At 37.3% G+C, this 26408-nt stretch overlaps 2 protein-coding genes across 4 annotated transcripts in view; one reads left to right on the top strand and one right to left on the bottom strand.

Moving 5' to 3' along the window:
* fam13a (family with sequence similarity 13 member A) overlaps positions 1-2995 on the top strand; it is a 56396-nt gene extending 53401 nt beyond the window's left edge. For 2 of the 3 annotated variants that reach the window (XM_058080756.2, XM_058080746.2), the window contains 2 exons: positions 685-786; positions 868-2995. In XM_058080756.2, coding sequence (XP_057936739.2) covers positions 685-786; positions 868-991 — 226 coding nt within the window. In that variant the 3' untranslated portion in view covers positions 992-2995. The remainder of the gene's footprint in view (positions 1-684; positions 787-867) is intronic. The other variant, XR_013628138.1, reaches the window with a different exon arrangement.
* A 2930-nt stretch (positions 2996-5925) lies between these two features.
* On the bottom strand, positions 5926-26228 carry herc3 (HECT and RLD domain containing E3 ubiquitin protein ligase 3). The gene is made up of 25 exons (XM_078793527.1): positions 26080-26228; positions 24973-25282; positions 24673-24832; positions 23684-23760; positions 23374-23595; positions 23136-23227; positions 22230-22360; positions 22010-22161; positions 21867-21922; positions 20566-20690; positions 20435-20494; positions 19420-19531; positions 15998-16187; positions 15766-15929; positions 15388-15501; positions 14909-14938; positions 14724-14825; positions 13784-13954; positions 13564-13707; positions 12669-12835; positions 10854-10920; positions 10692-10774; positions 8465-8648; positions 8289-8391; positions 5926-7081 (listed from the first exon to the last, which is right to left on the bottom strand). Exons 2-25 carry the CDS (start codon positions 25193-25195, stop codon positions 6873-6875), a joined length of 3138 nt encoding a protein of 1045 aa, XP_078649653.1. The 5' UTR covers positions 25196-25282; positions 26080-26228; the 3' UTR covers positions 5926-6872.
* Between the last annotated feature and the right edge of the window lie 180 nt (positions 26229-26408).

The raw sequence follows: 26408 nt of genomic DNA, 5'->3' as shown, positions 1-26408 counted from the left end.
TGATTTGAATAAAATTGAAATGACATTAAAATCCATGAAATTTACTAGAAACGCGTCATAATAAGCGAATAATGGAGTTTGATTGCGAAAACCTGTGATACCAAAATGGATACTGATCAAACTAATTTCTCAAAATTATTTCCCGTATAATTTTAGATAATTACAAATGTATTGTTCTTGGCTAATGTCGTATTTTAAGCTAGAAATGAGTTAGCTTTTTTTTTTGTATTAAAATTTTTTTGTCATTATTTCTCGTACCAAAATTTCCATTGATTTGAATAAAATTTAAATTACATTAAAATCCCTGAAATTTATTTGAATGAAAAATTTTTCGGGTTTACAAATGTATTCTTGTTTAGAAAAATAGAAAAAAAGCTGCAGCAAGAAAACGAAAAAAAACAGCGCAATAGAGTATATTGCTAAAATTGGTTTGAATTGGATTTATACAGTGAAAAAAATTTTGTATTACAAGAATTAGTGAGCACACTAAAATCTGTGTTTTACGAAAAAAAAATGCAGTTTTTTACGTTTTATTGTATTTATTTGAACAACAAAGATGACTCAGGACGGCCATGTTGACTTGAGAAAACTGTTATTTTTTTACACCAGAATTATTTTTCATACAGTTTTCCAATTTTTCCTGTAAAGCTAACAAAATCTATACCGTGTTTTTCCGACCTGTAGGGAAGAACTAGTGGAGCAACTCCAGGAAACCCGAGAAGAAAAAAAGAGAATCCGCAAGAACCTCAAAGAGTTTGAGGAGCAGTTCTTTCGGCAAAATGGAAGGTACGATCTTTTTTTTCTTTTTTTTTGTCGTTTACACTTTTCCTAAAAGTTGATGGTTGGGGTTATGCCGTCCATCCTCAGGAACGTCCAAAAGGAGGACCGCTCGCCACTCGCTGTGGAGTACAACGAGTACAAACACATCAAAGCCAAGCTGAGGCTGCTGGAGGTTCTCATCAGCAAAAGAGACTCCACCAAGTTCATCTAAAAAACTTCATTTTCAGACTTTGACCTCGAGGAATCTCACTAATCACCACTCGTTTATTTCTCTCCTTCATTTCAAGAAGAAAACCCAGAAGTCCTGAAATGAAGCCATCGTGTTTATTCCTGAGGGATTTTCCATACGGGTGACTTTTTGTCCGACGTTCATCTCAAACACAAACAAGAATACTTTCGAGCAAAAAAATGATGCGCTTTCTTGGCTGTTGGAAAACTGCAAGAGTACTAAGGGAGCCACGAAAAAGTATTTAAGGTCGTACAGTTTCATAAAATACAAACAAGGGAAAAAATGTGACAGTTTGCGACCCCCAAGTCATTTTACGACAAAAGTGACATTAAAATCCATGAAATTTACTAGAAACACGTCATAATAAGTGAATAACGGAGTTTGATACTCATCAAATTAATTTCTCAAAATTATTTCTCCTACAATTTTAGATCATTACGAATGTATTGTTCTTGGCTAATGTCGTATTTTAAGCGAGAAATGTCATAACAAGCAAATCGAAAAAGTATTTAAGGTCGTACAGTTTCATAAAATACAAACCAGGGGAAAAAATGTGACAGTTTGCAACCCCGAAGTAATTTTACGACAAAAGTAAACATAATCGAGAGCTAATTTGGTTCATTTAAATGAAGCAAAAAGATAGCCAAGTGGCAAAGAACAAATTGCGCAAATTTTTAATTTTACATGCTAATTTTACGTTGCACAAATGCTGTTGCAGTTTTACAGAAACAAAGGCCAACTATTGACATTGTTTGTGTATCTTTTGTACCAGAAATAAAAATAACCAAAATTCCGATTGCCAGTATTACTTTCACGCTAAAAAAAAAAGACGCATTATTGCCAAAATTTGTAATTGGCAAATGAAGTTGTATTATGTTTTTTATAATTTTTCGATTATGAAAAGATATTCAGAACATTATGAAAAAAAAACGTCATAGTAGCGCAAGTGTTGTAGAAGGCTAATTTATGTTGTACAAATTGAATTTTGCAAAAAAAAAGGCAAATAAACGGCAATAACTTTCCTGAGAGAAATAAAAGGAATATAACAAAGTTTTCCAAGACCAAAATTCATATTGTAAATTGTGATATGATGCGGAATAAGGCAAAATATTATGAAAATTTTTGCACAAAGTTTATGTAGCAAATTAATTTTTAATTTTCCAAGAGAAAAAATGGCAGAATGTTGAATTCTATGAATTTAATTTTTTGAAAGTAAATAAAGGATGTAAACATTTTTTGATATTTAAAAGACAAAAATTAAATCTTGCGGGAATCGCGAGGTGTAAATATTTTACACAAACGTTACAATACCAGTCGTCGTAATATTACGCTAATTTGCGAGACTTAACTTAGCAACCTATCAAATTCTAAAAGTTCCATATCTGCTTTTATGTTGGGTTTCATAATGTAACAACTTTTTTCTCGTAAAATGAGTTTTCCGAATTTTTTCCCTCGCAAAATTGCGACTCATAATTATTAATTCTGCAACTTTTGTTTTATGAAACGCAAAAAAACAACATTTTTTTACGATTAAAAAAACAAACGTAAAAAAGCTACATGCTTTTGAGTGGCGAGCAAAGTTGGCCATGTGACCCTTTGGTACTCTTTTGGGAAGTAGCAGCCAAAAGCCTCAGCATGTGTGTATTTTAGTACCATAACAGAGTACCATATTTCCCGATTTTGGTGTATTTTCATCATGTCTGAGCTCCTTGCTGTGATACTCAAATTTGGAGTGAAACATTAGCGAAATCTCCCAATGATTTTCCTCCAATATTTTGCTGTAAATATGTATGTTTACATTTCTGTGAGCAACTGTATTATTTTCCTCTTTCTCCAAAATGGATGGATGATATAATCAGTGTGAATTTCGTTTTTATTGAATGCAAACACTGGCGAGGCGTGGCGGACTTGGGAGTGTGTACATTTTAGTACATAAATTCTATTTGTATTTTGTATATAATATCAATGAAAAGATATTTTTACTCACTGGTGGCCTCTGCGTTTTCTTTATCGTTTATCATTTTTAGTGCATAACTATATTTTCCGCTTGGTGCTGTTAATAGAACGCATTACGGTTAGGTAATAAATTGAAAAATAACCGAAATCAATGACATTTTTACCGCTGTATGCAAAATAAGGCAAAAAGGGGAGTTTTATCAGAACGTATAGCGTTTCTACAAGCAACCACTTCTATCATTTTATTATGTCGACAGTTCTGACGTAAAATGTTTTGGTTTTCTATGCAGAAATCTCCCTCTTGGAAGTGGACAAAATGGACGAAATGTCATTAACGGTAGCAGAAATGTACTTTTACATCAGAGTTTCTTGGAAACAATGAGGCAGATAATTATAAGCAGCTGGTGGCAAACCTCCTGAAGTCCTACAAAATGGACGAAAGGTCATGAACGGTAGCAGAAATTTACTTTTACATCAGAGTTTCTTGGAAACGATGACGCAGATCATTATAAGCAGCTGGTGGCAAATCTCCTGAAGTCCTACAAAATGGACGAAATGTCATGAATGGTAGCAGAAATTTACTTTTACATCAGAGTTTCTTGGAAACGATGACGCAGATCATTATAAGCAGCTGGTGGCAAACCTCCTGAAGTCCTACAAAGCCCTTGGCGGCAATATGTCACGAAGACGCACGTTTTGCATTCCCATCTAGATTTCTTTCCCTTGACTCAATGAAAAGGGAACTTTCTTGTTTGAAATGATACTTTAGCTTGTTTTTCATAAGATATTCAATCACATGATGTCTTAAGATATTTCTTGGTTATATATAATATTTTCAAAATTTTAATATTTGAACCAAACATGCCTTAATCTGTTGTATAAACAGATGCCATTTTGATGGAAGTCAATATAATTAAATATTTTCAATACATTATCGACGTCAAACTGCAGTGTCGGTTATTTGTTTGGAGACATTTTTTTTTCCTTTTTCAGGAAAAAATATTTTTTTTCACAAAGGATTTTTATTCTAGTTATTCATTTCACTTCTTTTGAAATTCTACAAATATTTACACAATAAGTAGTTACCAAAATCAAGGTTGGCGCTTCAATTAATTGTGATTTTTCCCAAAATCGCCTACCCCTTGAACACATCACAGCATGAAAAAAAGATCCTCTCGTGGTCTGTGATTGGATACCTTAAAGGGATAGAGTTTGGATTTTTTTGACATAAAGTTGTATGACATCCCCATCAGCAGTGTAGTCCATCATAGGTGATTTACCCCCCCTCCCTCTCTCCCATGTAAGTTCCAGGTCATTTGACATGACGTTGTATGACATCCCCATCAACAGTGTAGTCCATCAAAGGTGACCCCCCCCATGTAAGTTCCAGTTCGTTTGGCTTTTCTAAACAATATGCGTTCAAAAGAGTAAAACCTTTATATACAAAAATATTGACCATATTATGTAAAATGTGTAGTAATCCCTGATTATAGTAGCACTAGCATTTTAAAATGTTGTGTTATTTTAATACATTTCTTGTATTTCTCATTTATTCTCGTTGAATATTTATTGTGGTAGCTTATCAAAGTTTTGCTGTACAACTTTCATACAAAATGCGTTTTTTTTTTTCTCCTCATAAAGTGATGTACAATGTTTCCCCACAGTAATGTTACTTTATCCTTATGAAATTATGTAAAATGACTGGAAGTATTTGAAAAAGTATTTTTTATTCAAAAGTACATTTGTGGAGTTACATGTTTTTTTGCACAATTGGACAGTAAATATGAAAAAAAAAAATGTTGGAGATGGTGTGTCACGCTGACTTAACTCATCTATGACAAACACGCAAACTAAATCTGGTCATGTGATGTAAGAAGATGATGTAATGTTTAATGTTTAAATCCACTCAGCCCCTCAGTGACTTTGCACAAAAATGATCCACATTTATGAAAGCGCTTTTATTAAAAGCAGGACCACAATAAAACACAAAAGATGAACATTATACAGCTGCACAAATGTTTGCATAGGAGTAAAGTGTGCAGCAAAAATATGTGTGTGTGTGTTTGCATGCATGTTAAACATTTTTTAGCCACTTTTTCTTTCTTTTATTAATATTATTTGCATACTCAAAAAGTCCTAATTTAGTGTACTCCATCGACATGTTATTGTTTTTTGTCATCATGCACTCAGTCAAGACCCACAAATATTTTTTTTAATAATGGCCCACTTACTAATCATTTGTTTATTTCTAATATTATTCTCATAAAATATTTTTTTGTGTGAAAATCTGCCATCATTGTAGTTTATTTGTCATTTTGGTACAATGGTTGTATTCTGTAGCGTTTCCGACTTTTTTCATTTTATGCCTTTTTTTTTTTTTTTACCTTTCCAAAATTTTCCTTTGTGTAAAATTTTGTCTTTATGCGTCTTTGTAGCATTGCAATTTCATTCTTAACATAACAAAGTTTTGCAAGACCAAAATATTCATATTGTTAAATTGTGATATGATGCGGAATAAGGCAAAATATTGCAAAAATTTACAGGACCTAACTTCATAATTAGCAAATTTATTGTGATTTTAAGAGAAAAAAAAAAGATGTTCTTATGTCATTAGTGAGACCACAAAGTTTACGTGGCAAATAAATTTTTAATTTTCCAAGAGAAAAATGGCGGAACTGTTGAATTCTATGAATTTAATTTTTTTAAAATAAATAAAGGATCTACATTTTTTTTTTATATTTACAAGACAAAAATTAAATCTTGCGGGAATCGCGAGGTGTAAATGTATCTTGCACAAACAATTACAATTGTTTGCAAAAAGTTACAATTGTACCAGTCGTCGTAATATTACGCTAATTTGCGAGACTTTTGCGAGAAATTCTAGTCATTAGTGAGACCACAAAGTTTATGTGGCAAATTAATTTTTAATTTTCCAAGAAAAAAATGGACATTCTTTTGTAATTTACAAGACAAAAATGAAATCTTGCGGGAATCGCGAGGTGTAAATGTATTTTTACACAAACGTTACAATTGTAATATTACGCTAATTTGCAAGATTTAAATTCTAAAAGTTCCATATCTGCTGTTATGTTGGGTGGTCGTAATGTAACAACTTTTTTTCTTGTAAAAAAACACAATACGTACATATGTAATCGAGTTTTCTGACTTTTTTCCCCTCACAAAATTGCGACTAATTTGTAATTCCGCAACTTTTGTTTTATGAAACGCAAAAAAACAACAATCTAATATTCTTACAATTCATATGTTAATAACAAGATGGCCTTAAGTCCAATTTTTTTTCCGAGTTAGTTTTTTCGTGTATGTTATGTAGACGTTATATTAAATGAGATTCCAGGCATTTTAAAGAGGTTTTGGCTTTCAAAGGCAAAATAGTGAATTCAGGTTATGATTATTAGCATGATGCCATCTTTAAACCTGCCGAGCGTCATATGACCCATGCACAGTGAACGTGCTATTTATTAATAGATTTATTTTGGTGCCAAATGAAACATATGCTTATGAAATAAACCCTCGAAAAAATAAGTCTCATATATGTATGTATATCTCTTATCTGAAAATAACAAATTATTGAAGGTGAAAAATTGAATTTAATTAATAAAAAAATAGAATGCTGTTGAAATGAACCCACATGGTGACACTTGAACGCCACAGTATGACCTTTAAGATGATACTAAATGTATGGAAAAAAATGATGTTTATTATCATTATTATTATTATGAGCATTTAAATGTTTTTTTTTCTTAACAGATTTTACAATTGCATGGCAGACCGTCTATGTACACGTTGCCCCCCCAAGAAGAAGAATATGTGCAAAACTTGGAGTAGACCTTTTAAGATGGGCGTCAACAGGAAGTCATGGAATTCCAGACCTTTGACTACATGTCGGTCAGACGAGGCTGAAGCCCTCATATTGTTCGACAGCCTGAGTGAGGCGGCGGCACAGGACGTCTTTAGAGCGATAGCACGGCATGTCCAGCAGGTTGTAGCAGGTGTGGGCCACAGGCAGGAAGTGCTCGTCCGCCGCCGTCGACTGGATGACGATCTTCAGACTAGCCATTCCGTGGATGGGAATGCGGTCGCTGCCCGTCAGGAACACTGTGACAGTAAAACACACGCAAATCATCACCGCTAGTTTTTTTTTTTACTTAACAATTATCATGTTTTTGTATATTGTATAGATCAGCTTCTAGCACGACTAGCATACGTTGTGTTTTTGTGCTGGGATGCTGGTCTCTGGTCCTCCAGACCAGCGTAGACCAGCTACCAGTACGAAGATACAACACATGCTAGTCTATGCTGCTAGCAGGTCTATACTGTTTTTTCAGTATAGCGGCTAAAGATGCTATTTTTGTAGCTTATAATGCTAATTAACTATTTTGCTCCTTTGCCGTTTTTTTTGTTGATATTTTTGTGTAATGACTTAATGACTTAATTAGCAAAATAACTTCATGTCATATTTTGCAAAGGTGTCGTTTTTGTGTTATACCGCTAACAGTCTAGCGAAATGAATTATATATTTATATTTTGTGCGCAAACACATTTTTCTGCTTGCGAGATTTCTTGATAATGGCATAATCTATACAAAACCTTTTTAACGGACAACTTAGATTTTTAGCGTGACATTATTTATAACTGTTGCTTTTGCGTAAAACTGCTAGCTAGCAATCTGCCATCTTTTGCTAGCTCGTTCAGTAAATATTGCTAAGTATCTAAATTACATAAACGCTTAATACTAATAGTTAATCTGATAGCTTGTTTGATAAATCATTTTAAAATAAAACTACTTCAAATTTGTGTGATATTGTTTGTAATTATTGCAAAATATCTATTTTTGCATTTTTCAACTTTTGGAAATGTTACAAGCATCGTTTTTGCATAACACTGCACTGCTAATTGTTATATTTGACGGCTAACTATGCTGTTTTTGTGTAATACTACTACGAACTATGTTGTTTATAGGTAATATTTCCAGCATTGGTTATTTTTGCACGTTATTTTATTTTCTGTGATACTTTTGTATAGTACTACTAGCTGTGTAGGTTTTTGCAGAATACACCTAGCATACAATATATTTATTTTGCATAATGTTAACATAACACTGCTAAATGTTGTTTTATTTTTGATATTTGCCATGTTTGTATCGTCCTGCTTTTTTTTTAATAATAATAATAATAATAATACTGCTAGCTAACTAGCTTACATTGCCAGCTAAATACCAAACTATGTCGTTGTGCGTTATACTGAATTTTTTTTTTTATTACTAACAACATCATAATATTGCTAATTAATGTTGTTTGCTTACGCAAAAACTGCTTCTTCTTCTCCAGCGAGAACTCGTGAAAAACCTCCCAGAAGAATCTCACTGTTGGATGAGCGCTGGAATATTCTCCTTTGTAATCCGCATTCTGTGGGTGTAAGTATATCACTGAAGTAAGATATACTCCTAAATAATACATAAATAAGAATAATGTTGTTAACCTTCTCCATCTCCTCCCAGTTGTAGTTGTTGTTTCCCACTACCATGGCCATCAGCTCAGAAGGCTGGAACAGGGACAGCACGTCTCCTCCGCAAACCTTCAGGAAGCCTGAAGCAAAGGCTGAGTACTCATCGCTAACGGAGTCGCAGAAGATGTAGCGGAGGTACGAGACCACGAACTCTTTCCTGGACAACATACGCACACAACCACACAACCACAGAGAGGTTAGCTTTATGCCTTTTAGCCATCACTAGCTACGTTACATCAGTTACATCTATGTCAATTTTAGTTATGCTGTGTGATACTGTTGTTTTTGCTTAATATTGCGAGCAAGCTAACTGCTTACATTTGAGCTATTTGTGCGTAATGACTTTACAAACTTAAAATAATAGCTGTCATATTTGCTAGTTATCGTTTTTTGGGTAACACGTTTTGTGCCTAGTTGCTGTGTGATACTGTTGTTTTTGCTTAATATTGCGAGCAAGCTAACTGCTTACATTTGTGCTATTTGTGCGTAATGACTTTACAAACTTAAAATAATAGCTGTCATATTTGCTAGTTATCGTTTTTTGGGTAACACGTTTTGTGCCTAGTTGCTGTGTGATACTGTTGTTTTTGCTTAATATTGCGAGCAAGCTAACTGCTTACATTTGTGCTATTTGTGCGTAATGACTTTACAAACTTAAAATAATAGCTGTCATATTTGCTAGTTATCGTTTTTTGGGTAACACGTTTTGTGCCTAGTTGCTGTGTGATACTGTTGTTTTTGCTTAATATTGCGAGCAAGCTAACTGCTTACATTTGTGCTATTTGTGCGTAATGACTTTACAAACTTAAAATAATAGCTGTCATATTTGCTAGTTATCGTTTTTTGGGTAACACGTTTTGTGCCTAGTTAAATAAACTACAGTACACTTTACAGTAGTATTATGCCTGCTAGCAAGCTAGCATTTTTTGGTAGCTTGTTAAGGAAATAAGGAAAACTATGTTGATTTTGTGCGATATTGTTAATGAACATTAATTGTTAAATACTGTTTTTGCTAAGTTTGCGAGTAAGCCAACGACTTACATTTTTGGTATTTGTGTGTAATGACTATATACTTAACATAATAGCTGTCATATTTGCTAGTTGTCGTTTTTTGGGTAACACGGTTTTTGCCTCTAGTTAAATAAACTATATATTTACATTTTTTTCAGCAAACCAATTTTTCCTGCTAGCTGGATTTCACAGAAATCCAAAACAAATAATGTATTTATTTATCTTTCTTTGCATGATATTTCTCATAACTGTTGTTTTTGTGAATTTTTGCTAGCTAGCAATCTGCCATGTTTTGCTCGCTAGTTTAGTAAATATTGTTACATAACTGCATTGTTTTTGCTTAATATTGTTAGAAAGTAGTATTCTGCCTGCTAGCAAGCTAGCATTTTTTGCTAGTTTGTTAAATAATTATCATTTCTAAGGAAAACAATGTTGATTTTGTGCGATATTGTTAATGAACATTAATTGTTACTGTTAAATAATGTTTTGCTAAGTTTGCGAGTAAGCCAACGACTTACATTTTTGGTATTTGTGCGTAATGACTTACCAAATAATTAGCAAAATGTCATATTTTGCAAGCTGTCGTTTCTGTGTAATAGTGCTAATTGTCAAGTTTAAAAAAAACACTATCTTACATTATTTATGTATTTATTTATTTATTGCATTTTCGTAATTTCTACATAATGTTGATTACCAGCTATAACTATAGTGCTAACTAGTTAGCTAACTGTTATAGTTTGCGAGCTAAGCTACTCATTTTTCTGATAAATGTTAATTTAAAGTTAATTTGATACAGCTAACTTGTTGGAAAATTATTCATAATCTAGCTAACAAACAGCCATGTTTGGCTATCGGTTGTTTTTGATTAATAAGACTTAAAATGACATACCATATCCATACATAACTATTTTTTTGCGTGAAATTGTACCATAACTTTTTTTTTTGTTTGTTTTTTTTTATAAAGTGTACTTCACTAGCCTCGGAACCAATGTTGCATTGATAAGGGAATGTTTTGGATAAGTGTTGCTACATTGCTGCGGCAATATTGTGTTATTAAATCAAGGACGAGACAGAGACAGGGGTGAAAACAGCAAAGAATCATTTCATTGTGGAACCTTCAACATGAGAACACCATTGTGAAATTTTCAAAGCGTGCGGTCGTCTTGTGTTTGTCCTTACTTTGTCTTACCTGTTGTGTTTGTCCACGCTGATGTGCTGACCTCCCGGGATGAGCTCTTTCACCTCCATCACGCCGTAGTTCTCTCTGGTGATCTAACGGCAACACATAACAGCGTCCTTTTTATTCCGTTCAATATCCTAATGCTGACATTTGAGTAGGAAAAGCACTCACTGCAAAGTTGAGAAGAAAAGTCTCCTCCACGTCACTTCCTTCATAGGCCAGGAGTTGCTGAAGACTCCTGCAAAAAAAGACAAAAAAAGGTTACACACTATCAGTGCTAACAGTAGCGCTTGCTTAAAATGTTGCTATGGTAAAGATAATGCAGCAACTATTCATAAAAACACCATCTTAAAAAAATGGCTGTGTTTGGACATGATCGTTAATTGGGGTGTGGCATCTATTGGTGTAATATACGGTATATTCAACTTTGCTCCATTAGAAGCTTTTACAAAGAAGCGTTTATTTGTGGTAAGGCTACTTATTTGAGAACATATAGCGTATTCGTCTTCATATGTCACATTTACTAACATCAGTTGTTATTGTTGGACAATGAACCTGATTAGAGCGAAGGTGACTTATTTGAGGAAATCTAGTGACTAATTATACCTACTTTGATGTAAATATTTATGATGCTAATATCAGTTAGTGTACAACGCACCTGATAATTGAAGCATGGCATCTATTTGACGGGAGGCCATTTATTAACTTATATAGTATATATTAATTTCTATTTTGAGTTCAATACTGATGAAGCTAACATCAGTTGTTCTCTGACACTGTACCTGATGATTGAGGCCCGGTGTCTATAAGAGCTGAGGCATATTTGCAGAAATGTGGTAACTAACTCTATGTACTTTTGTTTACATATTGATGGAAGTTAATGTCCATTGTTTCTGGACAATTTACCCAATAATTGAGGCGCAGCATCTATTACAACAGAGGCCATTTATTTGAGGAAATATGGTACGTAATTATATATACTTTCATTTAAATATTGATGGAAGTTAATCAGTTTGTGGACGATGCACGGCATATAGTATACTGTATATTAATTTTTATTGATTTAAAGCACGGCATCTATTTGACGGGAGGCCATTTATTAACTTATATAGTATATATTAATTTCTATTTTGAGTTCAATACTGATGAAGCTAACATCAGTTGTTCTCTGACACTGTACCTGATGATTGAGGGCCGGCGTCTATTAGAGCTGAGGCATATTTGCAGAAATGTGGTAACTAACTCTATGTACTTTTGTTTACATATTGATGGAAGTTAATGTCCGTTGTTTCTGGACAATTTACCCAATAATTGAGGCCCGGCATCTATTACAACAGAGGTCATTTATTTGAGGAAATATGGTACATAATTATATGTACTTTCATTTAAATATTGATGGAAGTTAATCAGTTTGTGAACGATGCACGGCATATAGTATACTGTATATTAATTTTTATCAGTTTTTTGCAAAAGATGGCCATGACAATTAAATGAGGCACGGCATCTATTTGAGTGGAGGCCATTTATTTGAGGAAATGCGTTATTTTCAAATGTATTGTTTAAATAGCGATTAGGCTGATACTTTATTTGCGGACGATGCATGGCATTAACAAAGTGAAGCACATTGTCTGGCGCGAAGACAACTTATTTGAGGAAATACAGTACAGCATATGCTTTTGAGTAAATGTCTGTAAAAGTAAAACATGTTCCTCTGAGCCATAAAGCAACACTGCAACCCAGCTTGTAGCTTTTGGAAGCGTAATCTTTAAATCAATGGTGATAACAACTCTGCGGTCTGAGCCTTCCAGTGCCAAAATCAATGAGCAGGCATTTCCTGCGGTTTCTTATGTAAGCGGGAAACTTCCTGTCGATCTTGCTTTTGTCGTGGGGGGTTTTGACTGTGCGCTAGCACAGCTTGAATTTTCTGAGTAGACTGTACTGCCGTATGTTGCCATGACAACAAGGGGGGCACACAGCAGTAGCTACCGGGCCTCGGTGGGTGACAGCTCCTCCAGGTCGTCCAGCGTGGGTGCCACATCCAGCAGCTTCTTGTAGAGGACCAAAGGGAAGTGGAGGTCCACCACTGTGGAGTTGTAGATGGCCAGACCGCAAACGATGCCGATCAGGTGGAACCAGTTCTGCTCCACAAAACACTGGAGAAGAGTTGGCGTACTGTTACGTACTGTTACGTACTGTTACGTACTGTTACGTACTGTAACATTTAAGGTGGTGCTATTGAGAACTCTATCCCCCCCCAAAAAAAATTCTTGCATTATTAACTCATTCAATCCCAGCCATTTTTCAAAATACTGTACCCCATCCAACAACGGCAATGTATTGTACTTCCTGTTGTTATATTGTTATTTTACTACATTATTCCGTCAATCTTAGTAATAACATAACACTAGATGCGAGATAGCCTGGTTTATTCATTCATTCATTCATTTTCTACCGCTTTTCCTCACGAGGGTCGCGGGGGGTGCTGGAGCCTATCCCAGCTGTCTTCGGGCGTGAGGCGGGATACACCCTGGACTGGTCGCCAGCCAGTCACAGGGCACATATAGACAAACAACCATTCACACTCACATTCATACCTATGGACAATTTGGAGTCGCTAATTAACCTAGCATGTTTTTGGAATGTGGGAGGAAACCGGAGTACCCGGAGAAAACCCACGCATGCACAGGGAGAACATGCAAACTCCACACAGAGATGGCCAAGGGTGGAATTGAACCCTGGTCTCCTAGCTGTGAGGTCTGCGCGCTTAACCACTAGACCGCTGTGCCGCCCTAGCCTGGTTTAAACAATTGAAAAAAGTAGTTTGAATGTTCTACTCTAGTCCAGTAGGTGTGCATTAGAGAATAATAACATATGGACGTACTTTATCAGAGAACCACAGCAGGTTGGACTCCTCATACTGCGTGAACATTCCGTAAACAGGATCCATCAGCTCCTTCAGCAGGAGTAGGAAAAACTCTTTAGTCACGCCGCCGGCGTCCACAGCCTCCTCGCCGTCAAACGTGACCTGAGAGTTAAAAGGAGCGGGGGGTGCATTATTCCAGGATATGAAAAAAATTCTGGATAAATCTTAAAGCCCTCACCTTGAGCGGCTTCTTGAAGTCCAGGTCGGAATAGGTGGTGAGCTCCCGTAGCGCATCGCTGACTAAATGCTCCCTACGCACATGGAGCACCAGGTATGGGTTCTGGACTGGCTGGCGCTCCAGCGTAAACAGCCTGAAGATGTTGTGGACGTTGACTTTGCTTACCGCGTTCTTGGAGAATACATGGAGGCTTTGAGCTTATTGCAGTTGGTGTGCGATACAAGATAATACATTACGGCATATCATATCAATGCACAAACATAAAATAATAAAATAATAAAATAATAAAATAATAAAATAATAAAATAATAAAATAATAAAATAATAAAATAATAAAATAATAAAATAATAAAATAATAAAATAATAAAATAATAAAATTATTTTAAAAATAAATAATAAAATAATAATTCATTAATTTTCTACTGCTTATCCTCACAAGGGTCGTACGGGTGCTGGAGCCTATCCCAGCTGTCTTCGGGCGAGAGGCGGTGTACACCCTGGACTGGTGGCCAGCCAATCACAGGGCACATATAGACAAACAACCATTCACACTCACATTCATACCTATGGACAATTTGGAGTCGCCAATTAACCTAGCATGTTTTTGGAATGTGGGAGGAAACCGGAGTACCCGGAGAAAACCCATGCATGCACGGGGAGAACATGCAAACTCCACGCAGAGATGGCCGAGGGTAGAATTGAACTCGGGTCTCCTAGCTGTGAATAAAATAATAAAATAATAAAATAATAAAATAATAAAATAATAAAATAATAAAATAATAAAATAATAAAATAATAAAATAATAAAATAATAAAATAATAAAATAATAAAATAATAAAATAATAAAATAATAAAATAAATACATTAATAATTTTAATTAAAAAAATAAGACAAGCTTGATCATGAGAAATAAGAAGTGAAGGACAAAGGCGTCTTACCTGCATTTGCAACTCAGCGTCCGTTTGCAGCATAGTTGTCTTGGCTTGTGCGTTCAAAATGAACGGGTAGGCACAAAAGTTCACTGAGGGGAAATCCAACTTCTGGATGTGGGGTGGAGAAAAAAAGTGGTAGAATCTCTGCTACAACTACATCAAGTATGCATCAGAAGTAGACTGTGACGTACTTGTGCATGGAAACTGTGGGATCCCAGTTCCTGATAAACAAAAAGCAATAACAGATTAAAAAAAATAATAATACAAAAATTAATTAGAAGAATTAATATAGACTGAGGGCAGCACGGCGGTCGAGTGGTTAGCACGCAGACCTCACAGCTAGGAGGACCAGGGTTCAAGTCCACCCTCGGCCATCTCTGTGTGGAGTTTGCATGTTCTCCCCGTGCATGCGTGGGTTTTCTCCGGGTACTCCGGTTTCCTCCCACATTCCAAAAACATGCTAGGTTAATTAGCGACTCCAAATTGTCCATAGGTATGAATGTGAGTGTGAATGGTTGTTTGTCTATATGTGCCCTGTGATTGGCTGGCGACCAGTCCAGGGTGTACCCTGCCTCTCGCCCAAAGACAGCTGGGATAGGCTCCAGCACCCCCGCGACCCTTGTGAGGAAAAAGCGGTAGAAAATGAATGAATGAATGAATATAGACTGACCGTTTCAACTTTCCCCAGAAACCATTTGAGGTAGTCCTCCTCGATGTCTACCAAGTTGTTGACGTCGGGGATATAAAAGCGGCTGTACTCCACATGATGGGCCTTCTGGTTTACCTGGTGATGCGGAGCATGGCGAACATTTACAAAAAATTACATCAGTTACCAAAAAAAAAAAAAAAAACAGCACATTTACTAATGGAAGTCTGATCCACTTGTGATACTTCAAATGAAAAACCTACAGCATTAAGTTGCATACAGCCACAGCTGGCCAACATGCTGATTAGAGACACTAGTGGTTATGTGCTGTTGCGGACCACACACCCTCAGACTTGATTTTATTCTATTTTTAACAGTAGCGATTAACCAAACTGGAAATACCTTGTGGAGTTTCTCCAGCAGCCTCAGAGTAGTGAGAAAGTAGTCGTCATAGAACAAAGGAACATGGCACATCTTGCCACCCGCCAGCATGAACACAACGATGCTCTTGTACATGTCCACCATCCTTTCAAACGCACAGTCGTCCAAGAAACACCACCAGTTATCTGGAAAAGGAGAACATTTTTTTTTGCGAAGCTGGGTCACAGATGACTTGACGCTATATAGCACATACCCAATACTTTGCTGGGGTTAGTGTCTAGCCGTAGGATAGCCATGGCAAGAGGGATGGTAAGGCGGATGTAGTACTTGGAGTCCTGCAGAGCCGGGTATTCGGATAAGATGAGGTAGATCCTCATGGCTTCCACGTCGGGTGGGGAGCTAGGCAGCTGCGGGATCAGCCGACTCTCAAAACTCTTGGTGGCCTAATCAACCGTACATCATTGGATAATCTATTATGTTATATACAGTATATGTTAAAAGAGGATAAAGTGCACAATAACATTTCTTTTCATTTATTCATTCATTTTCTACCGCTTTTTCCTCACAAGGGTCACGGGGGGGTGCTGGAGCCTATCCCAGCTGTCTTGGGGCGCGAGGCGGGGTACACCCTGGACTGGTGGCCAGCCAATCACAGGGCACATATAGACAAACAACCATTCACACTCACATTCATACCTATGGACAATTTGGAGTCGCTAATTAACCTAGCATGTTTTTGGAATGTGGGAGGAAACCGGAGTACCCGGAGAAAACCCACGCATGCACATGGAGAACATGCAAACTCCACACAGAGATGGCCGAGGGTGGAATTGAACCCTGGTCTCCTAGCTGTGAGGTCTGTGTGCTAACCACTTGACCACCGTGCCGCCTTCTTTTCATTTATTTCTATAGAAAAATTGTGTCATGTCATGGTTTAGTTTCCATTATAACATCAATCAAGTTTACTGCCATGACATTTATGATTAGTTTTTAAACAACAGGAAAAATAAACTGTATAAGTCACTTTTAGGTAGACTTTTAGTGGTTGGATTGTGTCCAGGCCCGGGTTCTAAATCATACTGGTAACATTTAGATAGCTTATGACTCAGTTTGCCCGACAGAGCTTTAGGTGCTCCAAAACAGGCGGCACACTATAAATCATGACCTATGACCTGGATGCCAACCTGTTGTTTTTGCTTTCGCTACAGCAGCAGTGTACAAAGTGCAGCCTGGGGGCCATTTACGGACTGCGGCTGTATTTTTATTGGCCTGTGGGATGTTCTAAAAATATAAGAAGACGTCTACAAAAAAAAAAATTACAAGTGGAAATATCTGTGATAATTTTACAAAACTTGAGTCAAAATATTAACAAAAAAACGTTACAGAAAAAAATCGTAATTTTACGAGAATAGCGTTGGAAAAAAATAACGTCAAAATTCATTCTTTCATTTTCTACCGCTTTTACCTCACAAGGGTCGCGGGGGTGCTGGAGCCTATCCCAGCTGTCTTCAGGCGAGAGGCGGGGTACACCCTGGACTGGTGGCCAGCCAATCACAGGGCACATATAGACAAACAACCATTCACACTCACATTCATACCTATGGACAATTTTAAGTCGCGAATTAACCTAGCATGTTTTTGGAATGTGGGAGGAAACCAGAGTACCCGGCATGCACAGGGAGAACATGCAAACTTCACACAGAGATGGCCAAGGGTGGGATTGAATCCGGGTCTGCTAGCTGTGAGGTCTGCACGCTAACCACTTGACCACCGTGCAGCCTAACGTCAAACTTGAAATATTAAATAGAAAATACATTATCAGGGTCTCCCCTGGTGTTTCTTGAAGCGGTGGTGGTGGGCTGCAATTTTTATAACGTATTTATAGCTTATTTATTTAAGCAGATTATGAACCGAGAACATTACAAAAATGTTAATTTCATGGCAAAGTTACTGAGAGCACTTAAAGCAAAAGCAAAAATATCAAGCCTCCTTTTCTTACCTTACCTACTGTATTTAGTACAATAGTACTATGTGACAAGTACAAAAGTATATTTTGTACCATTTGACATAAACCTTAATTTATTTGCTACCTGTTTTAGAGTACAACTAGTACATAAGAAATGAATTGTTTACAAATATATATTTTACTTCAAATTATAACACAACTAAGAAAATGATTGTAATATAGAAATGTAAATATTTGTTATAGAAATGTGTCCTGTGTAAAGAGTATACATTGACAGTCTAGGCTACTATTATTAATTATTTAAAAAGCACATCTCCATTCAGTGTGCTAATTTATCATTGAATTCAGTTGTCACGTTTCAATAGAACACCAAAAGGTGAAGCAAATATTATTTGGTAATCTACTCAACATCAGCTGATGAGCTACTGAGACGCCTGTAGATGGCATGACTGTCTTAAAGCTGGACACACTACACAATTTAGACCCACATCTAGTGTTTTGAAGGCAAGTTGTAAGTGTTAACTGCCATCACAGAGACAGTGAGAGCCAGGCAAAATGTGTAAACAAAGCCGAACGAGATTGAAATGTGACCAATCGCATAACCTGGCATAGATAATCTTAGTCACAAGCTGTTGTAAATTTACTATATACAGTAAAGTCTCGTTATATCGATATCGGTTATAACGAATTACTGCTTATTACGATACTATTTTCATTTCCCGGCAAATTTCTAGTCTTTTATGATATAATTAGTTCTGTTAGTACGATACCCGGTTATTATGATAATCCGGTTACTACGATGCCCTTTTCATCTCCCGCCGCCAATTTGGTCTGCTTATATCGATACAAAAGCAGCTTAAATCAATCTTTGCTTAAGGATTTCAATACCAAAAAAGAACACGGCGAACGGCTGCTTCCAGTCAACTTTATTTTTCACACTTCCACCACCAGAGCGCAGCACACACACCGATTCCCGCACTTCCTGGTTCACAGGTCATGCTCAACCCGCCCCACATAGCTGGCCAAACACATGCCTGCAACAGAAGAACCAACTGACATAGCATACACACCTATTCCAACAAAGACACAAGCGTACAAATACATGTATTTAATTGTGTTGTATTCAGATATCTTTTTATCGCTTGCAATAATCACTGTTTTTCATATGTACATGCTGGCGTTTGTGGTTTCTCTCGTGTGTATAGAATCTATACACACGAGAGAAACCACGAACGCAGTTGGTTCTTGGAAGTGCGGGAATCGGTGTGTGTGCTGCGCTCTGGTGGTGGAAGTGTGAAAAATAAAGTTGACTGGAAGCAGCCGTTCGCCGTGTTCTTTTTTGGTATTGAAATCCTTAAGCAAAGATTGATTTAAGCTGCTCGACATTGTTCTATACTATAGAACAATGTCGAGTGCATTATTGCCCACTTTTAATGCAGTTCGGCGCAGGATCGGATATATCGACAGTCCGGTTATATCGATATTTTTTCCGACTCCTGACAATATCGATATAACAAGACTTTACTGTATTTTACCAACTATTTTTCATTTCACTTAATATTATTACATTTTATATTGTATATACGGATTATATATTGTGACCCTCAGTGGAAAAGTTTTGACACCCCTGCTCTACAGTATGTAGTTATGTAGTCGTGGAAAGTGGACGTTGGAATTACATTTCATGGGAAAACATGATTGGTAAACACCTGCTCCAGGAGCCCAGAGAAGGCCGGTCGGCTGAGCTCCTCAAATAACGTCCTGACAGAGTTGAGATCGATGCCTGGGATCTTTGGGTTGGTCTTGAAGTGGGCATCGTTGCTAGAGAAAGCAATTAACACATAATTAACACGTCTGTACATTTTATATTCCAGGGATCACGAAGCAGCAGACACTTCATGTGGCGTTCAAGGTTTTGGATTCTATTCCGAGAAGTCAAGCGACAGTAAGGCTGGCTGCCAAGTTCGCTCAAAGGTAGTCGTGCTGCTTCTCACAGCTAATAAACGCTCACATGAGCAATATCAATGGTTCTCACACAGGCTCACATTCCATGAGTATTTCAGGGAATTCTAGGGTGCTGGGGACAGTCACCTGAGGAACACCCACATCATATTCTACAGCTCAGACTATAAATTGCTGCAATGCTACGGCACGCTATTGGGTGATGCTGCATACTCAATGTATTAACTTGTTAGCAGTCTTGTGGACAAGACTACTTTATATTACTTATTTGTGGTAATACTACATTTAGCATGCAGTGTATAAGATGGGTAAATTAAGTGTCAACTATGATTGTAGGTGACCATAATGTATCTCACTGGGCATTCTCTATTGTTTGAGTGTGATTGCTAAATAACCCGCAATGGGGCCCCCTAAAAAGAAGTTTAGAATGGTTCTCTCCAGGATGTATGGGAATTCTACATTCCATTAATCAATTTACAATTACATGCAAAACTATGATTATTATTATTCAAACATAGTTTTTGTTAATATTTTTGGTTGTCTGGAATGGATTAATTGGATTTACATTATTTCCTATGGGACAACTTGTCTTGGTTTACATACATTTTGTTTTTTTCATCCCACCGTACTGTAATCATGTCATTTTGACCCATGTTAAGATCTCTAGTACTACTGGTACTGTAATACCAACTAGTAAATCTAAACTATATTACATGTTCTATTTTCATGAATAAAAGTGTAAGTTATGTTCTACTGAAGCACCTTTGGTCCAAGAAGCTGGCATTCCAACAAGCAGTAGAAGACAGCTGAAATATGATGTCGCTGTGGACAAAAACACAAATGTTGTCATGTTTGGTTGACTTTAAAAGGAACTCGAGTGCTTTTCTACTTACTCTCTGGCACCTGAATCTGGAGTGGACATGAGTTTTAACCTCCATGAATTTAATCTTTCATGCGTGATGCGAGTGAGGCTTTTGTTGATATTCATCACTCTAAAGTCATCTGGGGCCACACAACTCTACAGGGAGGAAGAGAGGATTATTGCAAATATTCAGTGATTTTTTTTTGCTCTGGTACTTCCTTCACTGTGTGTGTATGTGTGTGTGTGTGTGTGTGTGATATTTTTGCAGTGACAGCACAATTTGTGTTTTGTCTTCACAAGAGCCCATTGTTGACAGTTAGTGCATCCTTGCATAGGACATGAGTCACCCTATCAATGGAATGAGGCCTCTAAGAGCAACGCAAAAACTATTTTTTGTTTGCCTGTAGTGCCCCCTTGCGGTGGAATGCACTAACTCTAAGACAGGAGTCTCAAACTCAATTTACTTGGGGGCCACTGGAGCTAGGGTCTGGGTGAGACTGGGCCGCATCAGGTTTCCCCCCCAAAAAAAATGCATTTATTAAAAACAAAAAAATTTGGTTCCAATTTTCTACAAGAAAAGCTCTGATAAAACATTCCACTATTCTCAAATATCTTACTTTTTATTTTTCTACACAAAATAAGTAAAATATGAAAAATAAATAAACAAATCAAGAATACAGAAAATCAATCAATCAGTAATAAGTAAATAAATATAATAATAATAAAACGGCAAATAATAAAAACTTAAGAAACCACATATAGTTGGTGGGTAGACAAATTATTTTTTGCAGATTAAAATTAACAAAGCATTATTAGAGCCAAAAACACGACTATAGTCACATTTATACTCTTTTTATTTACAACATATTGCGCAACTGCAGGGTCTTGAGACACATGCTAACTCGCAAACTAGAGAGCTAGTGACCTAAACGGTAGCCTTCAAGTTATTTCCTTTAAACTTAAATAACCAAAAACGTACCACTTCCACACGGATAGGGAGGATAACTATTAACAGTTATTTAACCTTTAACATGAACATTAATCAAATGTAATAATTTTTTCTGGGTACATGATACCATACAGCATCCATATCAAACTTGCGCGGGCCGCACTAACATTAAACTTTCATATCAAGGCGTGCGGGCCGCATGTTTGAGACCCCTGCTCTAAGACGTCCTTGTTGTCATTCAATTGGTAGCGGATTGGAAGTGCAAAAATGATAAAGAAGCCACACTGAAAAGAACATTTTTATCATTAACATTTTTATATTTATCTTTTTTTTTTTTAATTCTAAGAATAATAATATATAATGAAATGTATGAAGTCGCTTACCTCTTCATTAGAGTACAATAAGAAACTGTGGTCTCCTCCACAGACAATTTTGGTTACTACACAGAGAGAAGAGAAATAGAAGGCATTCCTTCCTAGAGTGATACACAAGTAGCGTATGCTGTATTACACAGTTTCAATTTTACCTGATCTGTGGCCATTGCCAGTCAGAAAGCCCGTCAAAACAGGAAATGGGCTTTGGGCGTCCTCTTGTGTTCCTGTGCCCAGCTGACCACGGCGGTTACGACCAAATGCATACACCAGACCAGATGAGGGCACGAATGCCAGCGTGTGGTGACTGAAATGTAATAAGGGCTTCATGCAGGACTCGGTCACAAATCTAATGTGGTCCAATCAGTTTGTTACCTGCCACAGGTGATCTGAGACACCTCAGTGCCCATCAGCTCCAGCACTCGTCGGGGTAAAGACTCGTTACTGGTGGAGCCGTGACCCAGCTGGCCACTTGAACCATCGCCAAATGTAAACAAGCCGCCATCCTGACAAAAAGACTAATTATTTGAGATATGTAAAAAATGTAAAAATGTAAAAAAAAAAAAGCTGCTGGTTGAGTGGTTAGCGCGCAGACCTCACAGCTAGGAGACCAGAGTTCAATCCCACCCTCGGCCATCTCTGTGTGGAGTTTGCATGTTCTCCCCGTGCATGCGTGGGTTTTCTCCGGGTACTCCGGTTTCCTCCCACATTCCAAAAACATGCTAGGTTAATTGGCGACTCCAAATTGTCCATAGGTATGAATGTGAGTGTGAATGGTTGTTTGTCTATATGTGCCCTGTGATTGGCTGGCCACCAGTCCAGGGTGTACCCCGCCTCTCACCTTAAGACAGCTGGGATAGGCTCCAGCACCCCGCAACCCTTGTGAGGATAAGCGGTAGAAAATGAATTAATGTTTCTTTTCAGGGGCTGTACGGCGGACAAGTGGTTAGCGCGTAGACCTCACAGCTAGGAGACCAGGGTTCAATTCTACCCTCGGCCATCTCTGTGTGGAGTTTGCATGCGTTGGTTTTCTCCGGGTACTCCGGTTTCCTCCCACATTCCAAAAACATGCTAGGTTAATTGGCGACTCCAAATTGTCCATAGGTATGAATGTGAGTGTGAATGGTTGTTTGTCTATATGTGCCCTGTGTACCCCGCCTCTCGTCTGAAGACAGCTGGGATAGGCTCCAGCACCCCCCTGCGACCCTCGTGAGCATAATCGGTAGAAAATGAATGAATGAATAAATCAGGTAGGTCATTATAGGAATATAGGAATATTACCTTAGTGAGGGCTGCTGTGTGCTCGTCTCCGCAACTGATGTAAACCACTTTTTGAGATCTCAGAAACTTGATATGACACGGAACAGCACGGTCTTCAAAAAAAAAAAATCCAAAATTAAAAGTAAAGTTAAAACTAAATCGCTATCCCATTTGAAACAAATGTGGGGAAAAAAGTTAATAAATGACAGCCTTAGAGTGAAAACGTGATGGAAAAATATGAAGTCTAACCCATGCTCACCTTGTTTATCATTGAGACCCAGCTGACCCGCTGTATTCTTCCCCCAGCCAAACACCGCTCCAGACAAGGAGAGTGCGAAGCTGTGGTCCCCACCAGCAGTGATCTGCGCTAAAGGAATCCCCGCCAAAGACTTCAGGGGCTGCGGGGCGAGTTTGCTGGACTCTTCTTTCCCCAGACCCAGTTGACCGTTTGTGTTCTGGCCCCACGTGAACAGCTGACCATCTATGGAGGGAATAACACGCTAAGAGCATGACACACTGGCAGAAATATTGCTTATAATGTGTGATTTTATTGTGTGTGTGTATTATACCTCTAGAAAGTGCAATGCAGTGTTGGTTTCCACACATTACCTGGGCAATGCTGTGGTCGCCCAGCCTTTTTACCAACCTAGGACCAAAAAAAACAACATGAATTTACAGTCTTTACAGTACAATGTTGACATCCACTCTTTTAATGTTACTAAAACAAAGCTCATCATAAATAATATTTAAAAAAACATTTTTTTAAATGAGAAAATTCATTGGAAGAGCACCTCTCGACTAAAATAAAAATCATAAATGTTTTAAAATGAGAAAATTCATTGGAAGAGCACCTCCCGACTAAAATAAAAAACATAAATGTTTTTTTATTTAATGTTTTAAAATGAGAAAATTCATTCAAAGAGCACCTCCCGACTAAAATAAAAATCCAGGCTGCTGTATTAAAAATGCTCAAAGCAATAAACAAAGCTCATAATAAATAATATTTTTTTAATTTAATGTTTTAAAATGAGAAAATTCATTGGAAGAGCACCTCTCGACTAAAATAAAAATCATAAATAATGTTTTTTATTTAATGTTTTAATATGAGAAAATTCATTGGAAGAGCACCTCCTGACTAAAATAAAAATCATAAATAATATTTTTTATTTCATATTTTAAAATGAGAAAATTCATTGGAAAAGCACCTCCCGACTAAAATAAAACTCATAAATAATATTTTTTTATTCAATGTTTTAAAATGAGAAAATTCATTGGAAGAGCACCTCTCGACTAAAATAAAAATCATAAATAATATTTGTTTATTTAATGTTTTAAAATGAGAAAATTCATTGGAAGAGCACCTCCCGACTAAAATAAAAATCCAGGCTGCTGTATTAAAAATGCTCAAAGCAATAAACAAAGCTCATAATAAATAATATTTTTTTAATTTAATGTTTTAAAATGAGAAAATTCATTGGAAGAGCACCTCCCGACTAAAATTAAAATCCAGGCTGCCGTATTAAAAATGCTCTAAGCGATAACAGAAACCCACTGTCACCTCGGGATTCGAACTGCCATCTCTGCCGTCCCCAGGCCAAGCTGACCCCCTTCACCGGCCCCCCATGCGAACACTTGACCCTGCTCATTGATTGCCATGGAATGGGCTCGCCCGCTGGACACCATGGTGATCTTCTGAGCGTCCAGAGCTCCTACCAGCTCTGAAGACAGCAATGGTGGTAGATACAGACAATATGGTCAATATATGCAAATCATTACCATGGTGACCATCAATTGCATATGCAATTTTGCCTAAAAGCCCAATAAAAAAAACTATTTCTTCTTCATGAAGGCATCTTACCCGGAGAAACGCCCGGTTTGTCTTGCCCCAGCTGTCCACAGCTGTTGGACCCGCATGTGTACACGCTTCCGTCATGGAGCAGGAACACAGAGTGCTGACCTCCACAAGCCACTTCTTTGAGTTCCATGCCTCTGAACGCCGGACAGCTCGTGGGCTGGGTCAGCACCTCTCTGTCTGCGCCCATCCCCAACTGTCCATCTTTTGCGTTACCCCAGCACAACATGACGGCGAGGGGACGCGGACCGGTGTGAATGACAATTACGCCAATCAGGCTTGTGAGTCGCCACGCTTTCTCCTCTTGGGATTATTCCTAGGGAAACAAACGCTCAAACGTTAATATGACAATCTCTTCTTAAGGGGTATTAATTCTCCATATGACATGATTAAGAGGAAATACTGCATTGTGTATAAATGGTAAGAAAGAGTGTTTAAATAAACCCTGTCTTGAATCCCTTCTTAAGCAGCTCCAAGCAGCCACGCCTTTATGTCAATGCACAAAATGTGTATTGTGCAACTGCAGGTGATTTTAATGATCAACACCTCCTTCAATTTAAGGTAAGGAGCTCATTAATTGAATCACCTGCTGGAGAAAATGACAGAAAACCTGCAGTGTCTTGGCCGTCCTTAAGAAACAGTAATCAACAAAGTGAATATTGGAACTAAAAATTGTGACAATCAATCATAACTACAGAGACGTTTCAGCTGTTTGAAAGAAATTTGCTCTTTATTTTGGCATAATAATAAAACTAAGTTAAAAGACAAACGACTCACATTACATTAAACTGCAATGTTTACAAAGCACTACAGTAAAGTATGCTGGGAAGCAGGAAGTACTCCTAGTAAAGAACGCTGGGAAGCAGGAAGCGCTGCCAGCAGTATTTTATAGGTGTAAAAAAATATCATAAATATCCCAATTTAAACATGAGCAGATTAAACGTGTACTTACCCTCAAAACAATGTAAATTATATTTAACAAGCAGCCATCAGGCTTAATATCTACGCATGATGGAAAAAACTTAATTTACATCACTTCGTGCCGTTGGTGTCACCAAATGACATATTTAATACAGGCAATTATTCCGAACGTAAAAAATAAAGGTATACTACCTGAATATATACATTCCGGTGGACAGATCTCCGATTCAGCTCAGGTCACAAACAAGGAAGTGTCACGGTTGTGACGTCAAAAACGTCACATTAAAGTCATTAACGTCACAATTGGCCGTCGAGCCGGAACAGAAAGTGCTTGTGTTGTTGTTTTTTTTTTTTTTCTCGTCAGATCTTGTATTAAACTGTAGTGAAACTCTCAGTGTTGAAAACGATCGGCTCAGTTTGTTACGTTCCTACTGATTTATTTATTTATTTACTGACAATATAGATGGAGATAAGTCGAAAAGCCTGCATCGGTTGAAGAATGAATTATACCGTCAGTGTGT

Source organism: Doryrhamphus excisus, linkage group LG9 (assembly GCF_037039965.1).
Source record: "Doryrhamphus excisus strain RoL-2023G ecotype Guam linkage group LG9, RoL_Dexc_Guam_v1.1, whole genome shotgun sequence".
In the NCBI taxonomy this organism is placed as follows: domain Eukaryota; kingdom Metazoa; phylum Chordata; class Actinopteri; order Syngnathiformes; family Syngnathidae; genus Doryrhamphus; species Doryrhamphus excisus.
Note: the sequence above shows the minus strand (reverse complement) of the source record. Positions and strands in the feature narration are given on the sequence as shown.